This window comes from Gymnogyps californianus, chromosome 3 (assembly GCF_018139145.2).
Source record: "Gymnogyps californianus isolate 813 chromosome 3, ASM1813914v2, whole genome shotgun sequence".
Classification (NCBI taxonomy): domain Eukaryota; kingdom Metazoa; phylum Chordata; class Aves; order Accipitriformes; family Cathartidae; genus Gymnogyps; species Gymnogyps californianus.
Genome location: NC_059473.1, coordinates 9,191,934 through 9,209,544, shown reverse-complemented (window position 1 = coordinate 9,209,544; position 17,611 = coordinate 9,191,934). Strand labels below are relative to the sequence as shown.

The window sequence follows — 17,611 nt, the reverse complement described above, 5'->3', positions numbered from 1 at the left end:
TAAAAATGCTATTACAGAGAGGAATGGTATTGTATTTTAAGGCATATCTCTACTTTTGCTTTCTAGCCTCTACCCCAAATAAGATGCTAGCAGAAGAGTACTGGATCAGATGATGAGATTCTTTCAATCATTTATTAAGTAATGGCTTGTATACCACGACACGAATAGATTCCTTTTGCCTGTGTATAAAACTCTGCTTTCGTTAAAAAGAAGCTTAGACTGGCATTTTCCAAAGAATTGCCCTGTACTTTTTAAAATACATGCAGTAAAATCTTCTGTGTAAAACATTCATTATGTAAAATACGACAATATCAATAAATCAGTTGTCCCATGTGTTGCTCAGATCTGTAATAAAATTATGTACCTTGAATAATGCAGCAAGCCTCTGAAGTGTAATTCACATATACTTCTCTTTTTCTCCGTAACTCAAGAAATGTGCCTATGCTTACATGCTAGTCCAGGAGACAAACAATTAAAGACACATGTCCTGCTGGTCACAGTCTGATTCTATTCATGACGTTAAAGCACTGGTGAATTTAGCCCAGAGATTTGTATCTTTTAAAACAAGAGAAACATTTTTAACATGGGCGGCATCTGGTCTTACCATCTTCAGGCAACTGCAAATCCTTAGAGATCTGAGGCAGAAAGATACCTTTTGCTTGTTTGATTTCTTTACTGATCCAAAGACCGAGCAAACCCCTGGGATCAAATTACAACATATAACATCTCGGAGAAACTGCACTAAAATAACACTAAACGTCATGTGGTGGAAAAATGAAATTCAGTTTTGTACACACAGGCTTAAGAAAATGGAATATGGTCACCAGGAGGCAAAAAAGGAGGCAACATGATATTTTGCCTAGGAGAGGTGCTATAAGGCTTAAAGGTCATTAATGAAAAACAGAGGCACTGTTGCTAAGTCAGTAGTCATACAGTAAGCCCTCTCCTCTCTGCCATGGGAAGCATGCTGTTCTATTTTGTTTTGGTTTGTGGTTTTTTTTTTTAAATTGGAATGAAAAAAACCTGCAACTTCTTAAATAGCTCTGCCTCTAATTTACATGTCCTATATTACTATCCAGCAAATTCAGAGCTGCATTCAAGACCTTGTCAACACCGAGAATATATCTACAAAGTAATGGGCTGTGTTCGAAAATATTAACTTTAAAGAGCAAATTCACTGCTAGTGAATACTCTCATCTTCCTCCAGAAACATAAGCCTGTTACCCAGTTCTTACAGGTACATTATAAAAGTAAAAATACTCAGTCAGACAACACCAGCCAGAACTTGAATAATGAATAAGACAGCAGCACACTTTTCTGCCATCCTCTTTTTCAAAACAGTAACCGAATAATACATCAGAGCATCATTTGAAACAGATGGAGTAGAGAAGTGTGCTGGGTCCTGAATAATACCTGAGGTGCCCATAAGCCTTCCTGGTATTCCAGTTTCAGGTTCACTAGAGGCCCTGCTTGGCCACAGAACGAGCAAGTACAGAGCATACCACAATGGTGATTTCATTTTGTAGTTATCACTGAAAAAGCTCTTACTTCAATTTCCTCAACACTCATCAGCCATCTGGGATTAGGTCAAAAGAAAAGCTAGTAGAATTACAGCCAAAAGAGGATAAACTGACTACAAACAACAGGTGACTACTGCTTGATTTAGAACAGTAAAAATAGTTGAGATAACAAGCAGTAACAATTCTAATAGTCCAGTTATTAGAATTTATAGGAAGACAGGTTGGCTGTCCCACCTCTAATGTAACTTCTTATTTTGCAAAGCTGAAACTTTTTCACTGCTTAGGTTTAAAAACAAACAAACAAAAAATGCAGCCAAAAAAACCCATGGAGTCTCATGTTAAACATTTATATTTATCTTCATTACGGTAGCATTATTTTTAAAGTTACTGTTAGGAAGAAAAATAGCTTCACTGAGATTATCTTACATTGTGTTCTTTTTCTATATTAAACAGATTTCCTTTGTCAAGTAGCTGATGATCCTCTCTGCATATCACTTGGCACTACAATGTCATGCAACTTCTTATTTTACTTTTTTCCCCACTAATTTCCTTCCTACTTCCCCTGCAGACAAAATCAGAAAACCACCATGAGTTACATTGGCCGGGTGGTGCTCTTCAGCATGTGAGCATCTTCAAAAAGAAAGGCTGCGGCTAAACAAACTCTTTATTTCACATGGGGATAAAGCACCTGGGCTGTACAGCAGTGATGTATACCACACAGGTAGATCTAAGCACAAACTTTTTCAAGCTTCAAAGAACAGAAGAAATCATCGATTCCATTCTTAGGTACCAAGACTGTTGAATGTTTTCCCAGTAAACAGAATAAAAGTCCAAATGCATCCAGCTAAATGCTATCTAACTCTCTGTGGCTGTTTGCTAATGCTTGGCTCAGAGGTATATAGTCAAACAGGACAAAAAAAAAAAAAGAATCACAAAGACTCAGAGAAAATTTATGCTGGGCAGAATTTTTAAGAAGTGGAGAATTTTTTTTTTCCCCTAACAAAGTTTTATAAATAGAACTAGCTTATTGAAATACCCTCCATTTCCTCTCCCTTGCATCTTCACCTGACATAGGAAAAAGCATAAGAAATTGAGGCAGGCATGAGACTTTATTAAAAAGCAAGCAGCCAAATGAACTTGTGCTTATAATAAAGAGGCTGCTTCACAATTCACCTCTTGGCATTCTTAGCCTGCTCCACAATTTTCAGGTTGATGTGGAGGAAACCTGAAGCACATCACCAGTTGTTAATTGCTTAGAGCCAGAGCTCTGAAAGCAAAAGCAAGTTAACCTACAAAAAAATGAAACCTATTTCTGCTCAGCCAAACATTCCTTAATTTTCAGAGGGGGTGCACAAGAATCTTTAAGCTATACCTACAACATACTGAGGGGGTACTGAAAGTTCATAGGGACGCATATTGCTAAGACAATTAAATTAGTAAAATAAAAATAAATTAAGCAACTAGTTACTGATGAAGATTTTCAGGGCAAGTAGCAAATTTAAAGCTTTAAAGCTTCAGACTATGAAATGAACTCCTTGATTTCTTTAATTGGGGGGGAGAAAAAAATGGCATCTGAGTGGCTAGAGATATATGAGCCATTGGATTATTTTATCATAATAGCAAATACAAATTGTGCAATGACTTTTACTGAAAAATACTGTGAACACACATTTCATCTAACTTCATTGTTCCATTTTATTAAAAACCTGGCCCACATTCCTTTTCCAATACATGGATTTTTCCCCCCTTCAGATACTTCGATTATGTATTAGTGTGACCTACTGAAATTGAGAGAGTAATAGAGGTATAAAGCTGGCAGCAGAGAAATGAGGTTCAGGTCCACTATTCTTAGTTATATTCCTGTAAGAAATAACTGACAAGTTTGTCAGTACATCAAATATGCGTTGGGTGCTGAGCTGCAGTAAAGGTTGTGTTTGCAGTGTTTTGACGGCAGCCAGTACTTAGAGCCTCTTGGAGAGATGAGCTGGAAGAGAAGGGGAGCTAAGCCCTCTTGCTCCCGTCAATGAGCCTGATCCAAAGCCTATCAAAATCTGCCACGGGCTCTCCCACCAAACACAGCAGGCAGGATTCAGATCACACTCAGCATAAACGTCTCTTAAGTAGCACATGGTGGATAAGGGACAATTTTTTCCATCAGTGTAAGAAAATCTATAGCTCAGAGTTTGCACTACAAACTCAGCAGTCATTCGAATCCAGTCATTTGGCATGACATGGTCTGGGCAAAGACTGGCCACGTGCGCTGGGAGAGCAAACACTTCCCTGCCGCTGCGTGTGGCTAGCAGGCGTTGGCACCCACATCGCTCTCTGTGACCGCAAAGGCATTGCAGTCAGTCTCATTAAAAACTGATCAATTATCAGCAATGCTCACAGCTCACGGCTGGGGTTAAACCACGACAAAAGTGCAGGAATACTGGACACGCGGTTATAACGGCCCTCATAAAACCAACTTGGCAGGATATTAAGGATGACCACTTTAACAGGTTACACCAATCTATTGTTACAAAACAGGCAAACTGTGGCTTTGCAAAGAGGGAAATCAAAGTTGCTTAGATGGTTTGGGGAGTTAGCTACAACAGACCTGGTCTGTGGTGGTTATGCAGAGGGGAGGACAGGGAGAGCTATTCCGGTGATACAGAGAACGGAAAGTAAGAACAGATGAGACAGAAAAGTGGTTGGGTATTTTCCTTCTTCTGAAAGGTTTCTCAGCTGACAAGAGAAGAAACTTAACAACTGCTCAACTGGTGTTTCACCTAAATTGCATGAATATGGAAGAAGATGAATGGACACATAAAAGTGACGTTGTAGGTCAATGAAAAGGAGGTGAAAATTTCAGAGAAGAGACTCAAAAAACATAATGCAAACTATTATCTACATTTCTTTTGTCACAAAAAGCAAACACAGGTTGATCTACGTGCCTTAGAGTTAAAAGGTCTTGAAGATCTATTCTGTTTTATTCCAGGTGCATGCTGACCTCATTAGCATAGTTTGAGAGCATCCCAGGGGAGTATTAAGAATGTGACTAATATCTGTCAAGACATGCTGGGTTCTCAGGGATTTTAATGGACCAATTTATATGCTTTTGCATTAATTAGAAAGTTTGCATTGTTTATTCCATGTGGAGTCAGCAAAACCAATGGACAGCTAAATCCAAAATTTCAGGGAGAGAAGGTGAGATCTTCAGAACAGACATTCTCATGTAAATCCACACATACTACATTTTGCAAGTGCTTATGCTTTTAAATAGTACATCATCTTTCCAGGTTCTTCTCTTAAAGATTAGTATATTTGATCATAGCTAATGTTTTCACCGTAATTTACTGGATGTGTAAATTTAAGAAATGTCCTAGACATCATTAGCTGACTGAAAGAAAGATTCACAATTACATCAGTCAGACATGGTATCACTGTTGACTAATTCTGCAACTGAGTTCAGTGCCACTGAATTAAAGCGATGTAGTTTCTCACAAGAAGTTATTCTAAAAAACATGTGCTAGCATTGAAATTATGAAGTCCTTGAACATAGCACAGACTTTGTGCTCCCCTTTGTACATATTCAAAGAGAGATTCACCTCCTTTAATAAAATCCAGACCACAACCTGCCTGCAGAACATTTCCAACGATCCCCAATCTACATCAAAGCTTATGAGTAAGGACAGCACAGGGAACATGTGACTGAGGTATGCACTACCATACCCATTTAACTTTCATCAAACAACAGCTACACAGCACTGGAAGCGGCTGAAGTTTCATCAAATACAAGCTCCTATTCTGGAGTAAAACGTGATCCTGCACAGTCATGTTTCCACAGCTCTTGGTATCGTTATTTGCGCAGCTGAAGCTAGGAAGCCTATGCCTCTACTGTGATGATTAAAAAAAAGGAATACACAGTAGAACAAACATTACAAACCTGTTATTTATATGATCTGCCAAATTTCTGATTGCTCTGAACTTAATGGAAGAACTACCAGTGACTTCAATGAGGCCAACATTTTATTAGACATTGTGCACTACTATTCTATTCCCCTGTAAGAGATGTTTATTATGCTTATTGCTTCTGTTGGGAATGCAACAGAAATGAAGAACATTATATTTAAATTAAAGCAATCTGAAATAAGGCGGGCGTTTAAAAATATCTTAACCACCTACATAGCTACTGAGAAGTAAAATATGAATATGGAGAACATAAATGCACACAATAAAAATCAAACAATGCAAAGCAAACAACCATGTCAAGATGAAGTGCCAGGACAGAAAAAATTGAATTAATTTCAAATAAACTAAATTAATTTACAGGCACAGTGAAGGAGAGGTGTTTAAAGTATTGGAGATCATCTGCATCTTTATCTACTGTATTTAGGCTATTATGATTTCACAGAAGAAAGCAGACTCCTCCTGCCTCCCTGCTCTCCTCTTCTGCAAGTTTGGCTTATCCAAAGGGCTTGGCCAAAACTCTCCTTTTAAAACCAGTTGCATGCCCACTAGTTAACAGTGGCTTTGAGACTCTGCTTGTCAAAATCACCACTGGGCCTGAAAGTCTCCCCCTAACACCTCTCAAATGTTGATGGAGCTTTGTGAGGGACTAGCGTTCCCCACACGCACCATCTAATTCAGACTTCCCTGGTGATACCTTGGTAGCCAAAATGTAACTCCAGTATGAATTTTAATTAAGTTCCATTTCAATGCTGATGGATACGCAGGGATTTCAACACTGCTTAGTGTCTTAAACAGTGTGAGCAGTTAAAATAACTATTCTTTGAAAAACAGAAAATAAAAAAAAGCTTCCAAATGGAAAAATCTTCAAAAATGTTTTTGCCTTTTTCAACCCAGAATGTGGTATTTTCACTTTAGGGAAACAGAAGCTCTTTATTCCATTTTGTTGAACTTAGTTTTAAAATTACATGGTGTGCACTGCCTCCAGGGGACCGTGTATCTGACCCTGTTCTCCCAAGTGGACCATGCACCAGAGTGGGATTTTGTTGCCGCTGTTTTAATTCAGTGTGTTCTAGAAGTCAAATATTTAAAATGAGGTTGAACTGATCCAAAATAAAAATATTTCACTTTTATTTTCCCATGGACACTTTGATTTTATAAAACACTCATCTTTACTAGCAAAAATATTGTTCTAATGGAAGATTTCAGGCCAGTTCCAAAAGCTAATTGGTCTGCAGAAAGGGAGGTAATAAAAAACCAAAACAAAGCGATGTCTGGTCCCTCCATGGCAAACAGTGAGGACTAACATCTCTCCTCTACTTTTCTTGCCCAAATAAAAGCAGCAAGTATTTCCAAAAAACTTACTTGGAGAAACCCTGGAGAGAGGCACAAGCCAGTTTCAAAAGCGCCAGCCAGAACTGATGCAGAAATGTCCTTATCTGCTCTCTTCCACCCCTGTGCATTTCTCATTTCAATAATCTTAATTTACTTTCCACGGATGATGCCTTAAGTGAAAATTAATACCACCGCTTAATGATTGAAGCGATTAGCCACCTTGCACTTTCTCAGTGTGCAGCTGATTAATTAAGTACATTGATTATAGAGAAAAATAAACACTGCGGACAATGCATGGTCTTTAGCTTGCAAAGCAAGTGTCTTTAGCACCATCTCACATTGCTTGCACACCAGGCATGCATTTAAGTTGAAGATTAACCCTTTCAGGTGGTTCTAATACAGAATAAAGCTGGAAACTTTTTGCAGCATTCATCGCTCTGAAAATAATCTCGGGCAAATACAACTACAATACCTTAGTATCTTTCTGATTCCAAAGGAATTGCACTTTGAGGATATTTTATAGCCAGTATAAATCAGTGCATCCCCCTGAAGAGGCCAACATCAGTGGAGCAATGGCAACTCCAGCTGTATAGACGGTGCTAAGCACCAAGCCCCAGAACTTGCCAAGCATTCAGGGCCCAGATCTCTCATAACGGGCTTTAGCAAAGCAGTTAGCATCAGTGTGAGAAATCCAGTTTTCAGCTGCAAACACAGCTCTGTACGTGACACAAATCATCTCTCCTTAAGGCAATCACACCTCCTTCACAAGTTGCAGCCTCCTTTGCAGAAAAAGCCTCCTTCTATGCCCTCTGGCCATACAAAATAATCCAGACGAGAAACAGTCTTCAAATTCTTTTTGCTGTTCCATCTTTTTAATTGAGTTGAAAGCTAGAAGGCTGTGATAACATCTATGATTACAAAACTTTTTTATCTTTCATGAAGTAACAAGACACTGACATCTCCTTTACATAGCACCATGGCTTCTCTCTCCCATTAGCAGTGCTCATATTAAGCAGCTATAAGGCAGAGAAGAGGAACTGTACAGTCCTCTTATTTAGACTTCAGTACACGAGCACCCCTGTGACATGTACCTGCAAAACCAGTTACTGTTGGGAGCAGGGGAGGACTGTTCGCAGGACCCCATTGTGTTTTCTGTATATGACAAACCCAGGACACCCTTCCAAGTACCCAGAGAACCTTATTTGCCTGGCTGATCTTATCAGAGAAGGCATCATCTCTTTTTCAGCCTTTCATATGTTCAGAGAAAAAAACCAGATTGCACAGAACAGAGATGAGCCCAGAAGCTGATCCTGCACAGAATAACAGAAAAAAATAGCCAAGTCTGAAACAGAGAACTTCATTCTTTTCCCAGTAACTTCTAATTTATGCCGGTGAAACTTCATCGTCTTGCATGTCCTGAATGATCATCTTCTAAATGCTAAAACCAGTCCCCTAGCTGCCAGAAGCCACCTGAGCAGCATAAACAGCCCAACAGAAGGCCATCAGTTTCGGATGCAAAGGCATCAGTCAGCCTGGCATTTAAACACTCAATCCATCCTTCTATCCTGGCAAAAGAGAGGTTTCATTTTGTCTCAACAATTTCTTGATGAAATTTCTGCCACAATCTGCTTTAACAGCATCCATCAAACAGTGTGCTTACTGAACTTTCAGTGTTAGTAGAAGGATGTATTGTGAATTTATCCCAGGTTTTAGTTGATAATATTTAATTGTTATGCTAGTGTTTATTTTAGAAAACCTATTAGCAAAAAAACCAACTCCAAAACAACACCAAAAAACCAAAAGAAACCAACCAACCTAAAATCCAATTAGTGACGTGTTGAAACATCTGAAACAGTTTATTCTGTTCTTCATTTTTTGATAATGTGTTATTTCAACATTGCAATTAAAAATAGGTACTAGCAACAATGGCCAGCATGCAGAGTTTGCCCATAAAATACCTCTGATGTATTAGCAGTAAAGGTTTATTGAAATTAAGTGTCTAGTGCATGTGCTCAATAACCCTTTGAAATGCAGTAGGAAATGGCAGTGTAACTGTCTCGGGCTCTTTTGAAAATCATGCCGTAGGAATCGATCTCATAAAGCTAACTGAAATCATTCACTGGTGCCAGGCAAGCATGAACCTGACTTTGCTATGGTTTGGCTTTACATTCCCTGTGGATCCCCTGGGCTGATATTAATGACAGTGCAGAGACACTGGGAGCTTTTCAAGGTCTTCAGAGGGTTTCCAACAAGTTTCGGTCTTGGAAGGTAACGTTTTTCTCGCCACCAGTTATACATGAACTCTATTTGACTTGGGCAATTACATCAGCTGGGACTTCTGTGGGGCAGATCATCAGGGTCAAAGTAGCATGGTTCAATAGATGTCAATGGAGCTTTGTCAACTTACAAAACCCCACAATTAGGCCCCAGTGATTTTAGTGGAGATACTGATGATTTATACTGGTAAATCATTGAGATCAGGCTCATGGCCTCCAGAACAATTTGCCGGTCCTTTCGGTAGCATGCAGGGAGGCCAAGGCATACTCAGAAATTCATGCTAATGAAGGAAACACAGACTTTCTAAAAGAAAGAAGATCCTTTATGCTGTTGCTAAGCTTCGCTGCACATATTGCAGTGTATAATTTATTGCCTGTACTATTTCTTATTTCTTTCGTGGCTGTAAAGATTATTCAATGATGTTTTTGTTCCTCTAGCAAACAATGGAAATTGCAGCTCATAACAGAAGTAGAACATTTCACTGCTTATGTGATAAGACAATTATTCCAAAAATATGCTTCTGTTTGCCTCTCAGCAAGGTGGAGGGAGCTGTTATCATATTAGCTGGTGACAAGTTACCAAAAGTTGTGAGAGAGAGACTGCTTTATGTTTGGAGATGTCGCCAAAGTGGAAAGAGAAGACAGGTAAGACCACCTGCTGTTCACATTTGAATAAGAAATAGTAGATGGCAGAAAACTTCAGTTAACCCCGGGGTAACTCCAGAAAGTCTTCCCTCATTCCTTGCATAGAGCCTTTTTTGCTCAGCAAATCCTTTCCTGCCTACAGCTTGAATGACAGCTGGTAAGGACCTTGGAAGACGGAACATAAGGTTGTACCATAAAGACACGTTACAGAGAAGAAAAGACACTCACTACTGCTAATCAGGGACAAACCCACTTACGTGAGATGATCAGCTTCCTGCTGCTGTAAATGGGATAATGCAGCTACGCTGACCTTCACCGGCAGACATTGGCCAAGTATAAAAGTACCGCAATACAAACCGATACGAGAGACAGATCAGCTTCTGTTTCTGTTCGTGGCACACCAATGTCCATTTGCTCTCTTAGGTTTTTCTTTAAAACAATGTACTGAAATTTGTAATGTACAACCCCCACAGCTGCTGTTCTTCTCTTTTATTAGACATACCTAATATGCAGCCCTTGTTACTTCACTTTTCTTTCTCACTCAGATGCTGTATCTTGGAGAAGTCAGTCCTGAAAATTGCTGGCTTTGTATGTACAGTCTGAGTTGAAAGAAAACCATGGAGTACATTAGGCTTCAGCTTTTTAATTATCAGTTCATAATGAAGGGTTCTCTTTGTGGGAAAAAAATAATTTCCCGAAGGCTGAACCTCTGCAGGGTTTCCAAGGCTTGGAAGAAAATATCGATCGTTTCACAATGAGTCTCTCTGCATTCACGGCGCAGAATGGAAAATTCCAGCTTTGCCATAACCCCCTGATCCCAGAAAAGCAAGTAGCTATACTGCAGCAAGCTGGGAGGGGGTGCTGGAAGAGCAGTCCATCCAGACTGTGAGCAAGCACACTCCTTTCCATGTATATAAAGTGCATTAAAAAGAGAAACGGATGATTCAAGCAGTAAAGCTCAGAAACTGCAAAGAAAAATATGGATAGAAGTGCACTCCATATGATAGATCATAGTTCAGCAATTTTTAGGACAAATTGTTTTTTCCTTCAGAAAGCTCTTTCTTTTCCCTGACCCTCCATTTTGTCTAAGTGCTAACCCCCATTAAACTATTCAAGCAAGAAAACTAGCAAGTCAAAAACATAAAAGCCAAATTAAACTGAGTAACCAATGCCAAGTTTTTATACTTGAAAATGCTCAAGTGCCAAAAACACCACCTTTGAGAGGCTTTCTAATTGCTCCCAATTTTCCAAGCAAGAAGTACAGACACTGCGAGGGTATGCAGGCATTTACACACTTGAGAAACATAAACAGTGGGCTTTTAATTTCCTAAAAATAAACAATATAACTTAAGAGAAAGCTGCCCCAAAGTGCAAACGTCGTGAAACACCAAACATGTGGCATAGAAATTGTACAAAGGTGACTGCAATTGCTATGCCACCCCGAAGCAAGTTAACAACTCATTCCTTAAGAGACTCGTTTCATTGCATTTTTACGTCTAAACTGATCTTCCCTTCAGCTGAATTTAAGTCCTTGTCTTTAGTTCATGCCCAGATTACTACCTACTGGGAAAAAAGGCCCCCGTGCTCTCTGAGACACAGTAGATGCTGCCAGAGCAGGATCTCCCAGGACTCAAGGAGGCCTGCACAGCCTTGCAGTGAGAGGAGGAGAGGCAAAGTGCAGGTGAACCAAGCCCTGCAACCGCTGTGCCGTACTTGGGCGAGGGAGGAGATGGCAGATTTTAGCAGCAGGAGCAGGAGTCAACCTTGCCCTTCAGCCAGCCACCTCTCAGACAGCAACCGCAGCCAGCTCTGCGTGAGGAGGTGCTAGCACTTCTTACTGGTTACCACGTTTACGCTTTTACTGGTTACCTTGCATATAATGTGCTAATTTATCAGCACGTTTCCTTGCTGTGTCCTCTGCTATATTCAGCACAGAATTAAAAGTGAACCTTAGGCAATAAAGCCGAACTATACAAACTCAAGCTTTGTTTTGCCTTTTTCTTCCCAGTGCTGTGACAGCCTAGAACCACAGATTTCATGTGATAGCTTATATCTTAGTATTTCTGTATCAGATGCTTTGGGGTGGTATCTCCTTTAAGACTGTGATCTTTCAGATGGAGTTCCTGATGCTCCTTTAATGATTATCTTACCAACCACTCATTCCTCAGTCTTTTCTCCCCTGTGGCTGGCTATTGATCTGCCCTGCACAAGCCATGCCTAATTCTGCATTTTGCATTGGCCAGACAATCTTCTTTTGTCTTTCCACAGCCTGATCATTGCTCCACTACTGGACCGCTCCTTGCTTGGACAAAGTCATTCCTACACAAACCTTTTCTGATTCTCATCTCAAGATCAGTCTCCTCAAGTCCTTCATGACTGCCATTAAAGGTTTGTTGTCCCCATGCCGAGACAGCTTTTCTTCTCCAATTTTCATCCCAATATTTCTTTTCTGAACTCTCAGACTTCTCTTTAGCTCCACTACTTTCTGATTTCTAGCATCATGTCTGTGCATTGTCATTCTCTGTGTCATTTTCCATTAATTTCCAGAATACTCACTATTGCCAGTCTAAAAACAATACATTTCTGCTAAGCCTGACAAATATTTATCCATCAAAGAGAAAGTATTTTTAGAATTAAAAGAGAAAACACTGTACTACTGAGAAATCTATTTTTGGTTTCTGGGCATGATCCTAGGTTCACTGTTAACAACAGAACTGTTCCTATTTGACATTGTATCAGATATGGTGTAGACTTTTTGCTTGTTTATTTGAAACAAGATTTTTAGAACCAGAATATTCCCACATACTTTGTCCACACCTGCTGCCGAAAAGTGAGTAAAGAGTGCGTGCTTTGCTCAGATCATACGCTAGAACATACACATGGAGCACAATTCCCGCAAAGAAAAAGGCTGCCTTTTACAAACTTCTTTATTTGTATCAATTTATGGGAACATCCTACTGAGTTATTCCTCTTGGGAGAGAATTTTGCAGTCAGGGCACAGGGTTTAATTAGCTGCTATCAAGTTATTAAGCCAGTTCATAAGGACTGAAACTGGCTATCCTGCGCTTCACCTCTGTGGTCAGCTGTTTCCCAAATTCCTTGTCCAAAGTAAACACCTTCTATATCCACTTATTCTCTACCAAACGTGCTTTGCTACTTCCAACAACAAATAGATTTTCATCCTGTATGTTATTATTTTCCAAATTGCAAGTACATAAAAATAATTGTCTTACTCTTTCTCATTTTGGAGCTGTTCTATCCAAATGGCTCATGGCTTTACCAAAATTTCCAGTTGTCTTTGTTCTTCTTTCCATTTAATTGCAATTGCAAACTAAACCACATTGCTCAGCTGAAGCAGCCTGGGCTTCCCTCAGGAAGCCACTGACTACAGGAGAATAGCAAGACCTAAAACAGAGACATCACAATCCCTCCGGCAAGGAGCCACAGCTTCCAGACGCCTGTTGCTCAACGGACTGACACAAGCACAGTGTGAGAGCAGCGTACCACAAAGGCAACCTACAGTCCATGGGTGCTGGGAGCCCTTGTAGACGTCTGGAGGTAGGAGTGCTAGTGTCAACGGGGGGTTGGGGAGAGCCTGGAAGAATTAAGAAAGATAAAAATCCTCTAGTCTGAAGGTCTGAAGCCTGAGGCAGGTTTGAGGAACAATCAGTTGACACACCATGTGCTGAGAATGCACAATCTGCCCTGCACATGCTTTGAAGCACTGGATCAAATCACCTGTTATAAAGGAATTAAGCTGTTCCTGGAGGTTTCAAAGGCTAATACATGCCTTGCCACAGCCCACAGCTCCATGGTCCTCCAAGTGACAAGCGCATTCTGCATCTTAATAGCAGGATTTAGAACCAATTCCCAGGTTACTCGTTTCTGTCCTAAATCCAATATTGCAACCTGCAGCTTATTTAATGTGAGGCAGCACTGTCATTCCTCCACAAAGAGCCTTGTCACCTTTCCCTTCCTTGCACAGGCAGTCCCATTTTTAGTCTGCTTCTTTCAATGTGAAATGTATCATCTGTAAGATCAGCAGTTCAGCTATACTGTTGTTCCACTCATTATTTAAAATTTTGTAGCAGAGGGACTATAACAGTAAGAAAATCCACATTTTACAGAAAAGGTCAGCATGTACTTACATAATTTGATGCAAGATCAGGATGCAGATAATCAATTCCTGCAATAAGATAATGACAGAACAGAAACCAAAGGTTAAGAGTTTCAAAAAAGATTTTCTAATTATCACAGAACAAAACAAGATTCCTTTGCAACCGTAGGAAAATGATCATGGTGAATAATGCAACCAATTGAATTGAGATTCCAGTTTTTAAATGTGGACTTTTAAACTGGTGTACCATTTCTGATGCAGTCCCAGCTAGTTTTCAATCATTTATGTCAAAAGCCAGGTGCCAATTGAGAAGATGAGCTCAGCGACAACATTTACTGACCTGTTTTGTAGACTAGATCATATTTACTTATTAAGATTAGTTTAAATCACAATTTATCTTTATACAAGTTCTATCATCTCAAAGCATAGCAAAACTAACAAGATCAGTAAGCACTGGATGAGTACAGGATATAAAAAGGAGTATTTTTAACCACCGAAAATTGTGAACTAAGTAGACAGAAAATTACCTAAACTAGACTTGGGGAGATCACTAAGGCAAATATTTTGGATTACGTGTATGAAAGAGAACTTTTAACGTTGGATTAGACCATTTTAGCAAATATCTGAGCATAGGCTCCGCACCCTGGTGGCGTGCTAAAGATTGTAATAGGGCAGCAGTGCGGAATATACTCATTCTAATGCATAGTATCTTTCTACATATGGCAAACGTACAAATCCCAGTGGATGGCGTAACAGAAGCAGCAGATGTACACTCAGATGGGATAAACTGACCTATTACATACCCAGTTAAAACATACGAAGAAACGGCCACCAATCTCATGTTACATTTTGATCATTACTCTGCCCTGTGCCTCCAACCACCACACTATTACATGCTCAATTTTATCTGCAAGGAGAATGTCGTATTATCGTGGTTATTCTGATGAAACAATTACCTCCCATTATGCAGGGTCTTTAGCACTTGATTTGCATGAAGAGACCCTTGTATCTGTGGAGAGCCTTACTGATCCAAATGGTAGATGGACAACAAAAGTCTCAATGAAGAATCATGTTATTCAGGTGCTCTCTTCCAGAGTTACTGGAAGTGAATCTAAGGCAAATTACCCTCTTCTCTAAAAGCTGTATCTGATGGTCCAACAGCTTTATTTGACCTGAAGCCCAAATAGTTTGTCATCGTCCCCATCACAGTCATGCCTAGCTATTCTGAAAGCTAAATCCTGCCTCTGTGGGATCAGTGAAATTGTGATTTCTCACGACATCACGTGAGAGATCATCTCTCACATGAGATTGATCTCTCATCAATATACAGATGTCTGAGTCTACTTTCTTACTTCCACAAAACCCTTGCCTTAGGAGTAAGCAGATGAGGAACAGAAATAAGTGAGGACAGATCTCAGTTGACCCTAGAAAACATATGTGGATGCAGACATTTTATGTATTTATTTTTAATATTATTCAGTCACCATAAAAGGAAAACATTCAAAATTTAGCCCAAAGAAAAGTGTTGAGAGAATGCACAGAATTCCTGCACATCAGCAAGGAACCCATGAGTAGAACAGCTGTGACTTCAACTGTACCTTTTATCTTCATCTTCCCTGAACTTAGCCTCAAATTAGTAATATATTTAATATGCAGGTCTTTATTGACATTCAGCATGAAAGTGTTTAATTATTTCAGCTGTCAAGTATGACTTTGAGAATAATGTAACCCAGAAAACATTTTCTTAAGTACTTTTTGCACAGCAATTACGTCCCCAATCAGTGCCTACAGAAGTCAAGAGGAGTCTTTCCTTTGGCTTAATGGCCAAAGTGTGCCCTGGAAGATACCTGAGTGATAATTGCAAACTACTTTTAATGCTTGGATATCCATGCTTCAGTATCCCTAGTGAAGTCTTTATAACATATTTTCCCTGAAGATCTCTAAGTCTTTATGGAGGCTGGTAGTCTCACCACTACAAGCAACCCATTATTACTTTTTAATCTTTTTTTGACTTTGATTACGTGGAAAAAGCTACTTAAAAATATTAAATTAGCACTCAGTCTTCACTTACCATCATCCATAATTCCTATGGTTACTCCCTTCCCTGTGTATCCCAGCTCCCATGCTTCAGCTACATTAAGGTCAAGTCCAGGAGTCCCATCTGCTTGACCAGTGTTAATCTAATACATCAGTGAAAAAGAAGAATAGCTTTTTTTACTTGACAGACAGATTTCCACAACCACTGAATTTTGCTTTATGTCTTTGCATGTATCTTCGGTATGGAAAATATATCCCATTTGCTTTGGAGTGCACATCTGTACATAACCATATCTACTGCAATAATGCAGCGGTAAAAAAAAAACCAAAAACAACCCTGGGTAAATTCACTTCTTTGTGGTTTATAAGATTTGGTTAAACACTGAATCTTTTGGACCCTAAAAGAGGACTTTTCTACTTAAGCATATCAGGGCAGTGGGTCAATCCAGAAAAAAGTTAGACCAATGGATTTTACAGAGGACTTTTTTTATGAGCAGGAAATGCTTTTTTCTTGAAAGCAGGGATCTACTGAAATTCATGACCACTGGGTTTAGTGCCAGAAACAACTTCTTTGATAACCAAGTTAGCCGTTCTTTAAACAGGTAAGGTCACTACATGAACTTCAAGGGTCCTTTCCAACCTTGTGTGTGTGTGATTCTGTGGTTCTGCAGTTCTGCAGTACAGGCAATCCCCTGTATCTTCAGGCATTACTCATGTTCACCAACCTCATTCGCAAATTTCTCAAGTTCTGTGGAAAAATAACATGGCTTTTGCTGTTCCAGATGCAAAAATTTTCAATTTTGTGTCAGACACATCTCATTTCAAAACACATTTTAGTGTACTTCATAATCTAAAAAAATGTATAGCTTCATAAAAATTTTGTTATTTTTATCACTGCAACATTTTGAGTGAAGTACCAGAAAGAAGTGAATTAATCCACACTTTAGTTTATCATCTCATCAAGGATGAAGTCCCATCCATGCTAATGCGCCCTCATTCATCTGAAAACTCTTGTCTTAGGGGAAGGAAAAAAAAAAAAACCAGCCCTATTGGATGGATTCATAAAACATAAGAAATGGATTAAAAGGAAAGAGAATAAGAAACACTACTCTTAAGCAAAAAGACCCTTCTTAAGTTAACAAGGCAGTACTGCATTTACTAAGTATTTCATCATAAATAGGTTGCAACATTAAAACTGACCGAAATCACTTTATCAACTTTTTAAATAGAAAAATATCATTTTGGCTACTTCCATGTAAAAATTTAATTTTTCTTTTATGGCTAAAGACTTCTCCCTATAAAATATGACACATTAAAAATGAAACAATTTAGCAAAATATTAATTTCTTTTGACATTAGCTTAAGCCAAAATTCATCAGTTTTCAGCTGTTCTGCTTTTGACAGAAGAAAATCAATTAATATCCAAATTTCCATAAGAAAAGAAAAACCTCAACTTTTTCTAGCCAATACACTAGAACTTTTTGTTATAATTCTATAACAATATTTTACCTGGCAACAGCTCAAAGACATGATTCATATGCAGTTTTAGGGGTCACATCAGCACACCAGGAATGCCCACAGGATACCAATACAGTTCTCTTTCAAGCCTTCTAAGGATCTTTCCGTTGACTGAAATGAAATTTAGCTCTTGAAATGTGCTGGGTCTTCCCAGCATAAAAGAGGTACAGTTAAAAACAACAGGACCGAGCCTTGGATCCGTTCCCAAGTTC

The 17,611-nt window shown here is 39.2% G+C and overlaps 1 protein-coding gene across 2 annotated transcripts in view; it reads right to left on the bottom strand.

Moving 5' to 3' along the window:
• PCSK2 (proprotein convertase subtilisin/kexin type 2) overlaps positions 1-17,611 on the bottom strand; it is a 106,208-nt gene that overhangs the window by 38,063 nt on the left and 50,534 nt on the right. Inside the window, exons 2-4 of one of the 2 annotated variants that reach the window (XM_050893410.1) lie at positions 17,391-17,510; positions 15,916-16,024; positions 13,876-13,913 (exon numbers count right to left, since the gene is read on the bottom strand). In XM_050893410.1, the coding sequence (XP_050749367.1) occupies positions 13,876-13,913; positions 15,916-16,024; positions 17,391-17,411 (168 nt within the window). In that variant the 5' untranslated portion in view covers positions 17,412-17,510. The remainder of the gene's footprint in view (positions 1-13,875; positions 13,914-15,915; positions 16,025-17,390; positions 17,511-17,611) is intronic. The other variant, XM_050893409.1, reaches the window with a different exon arrangement.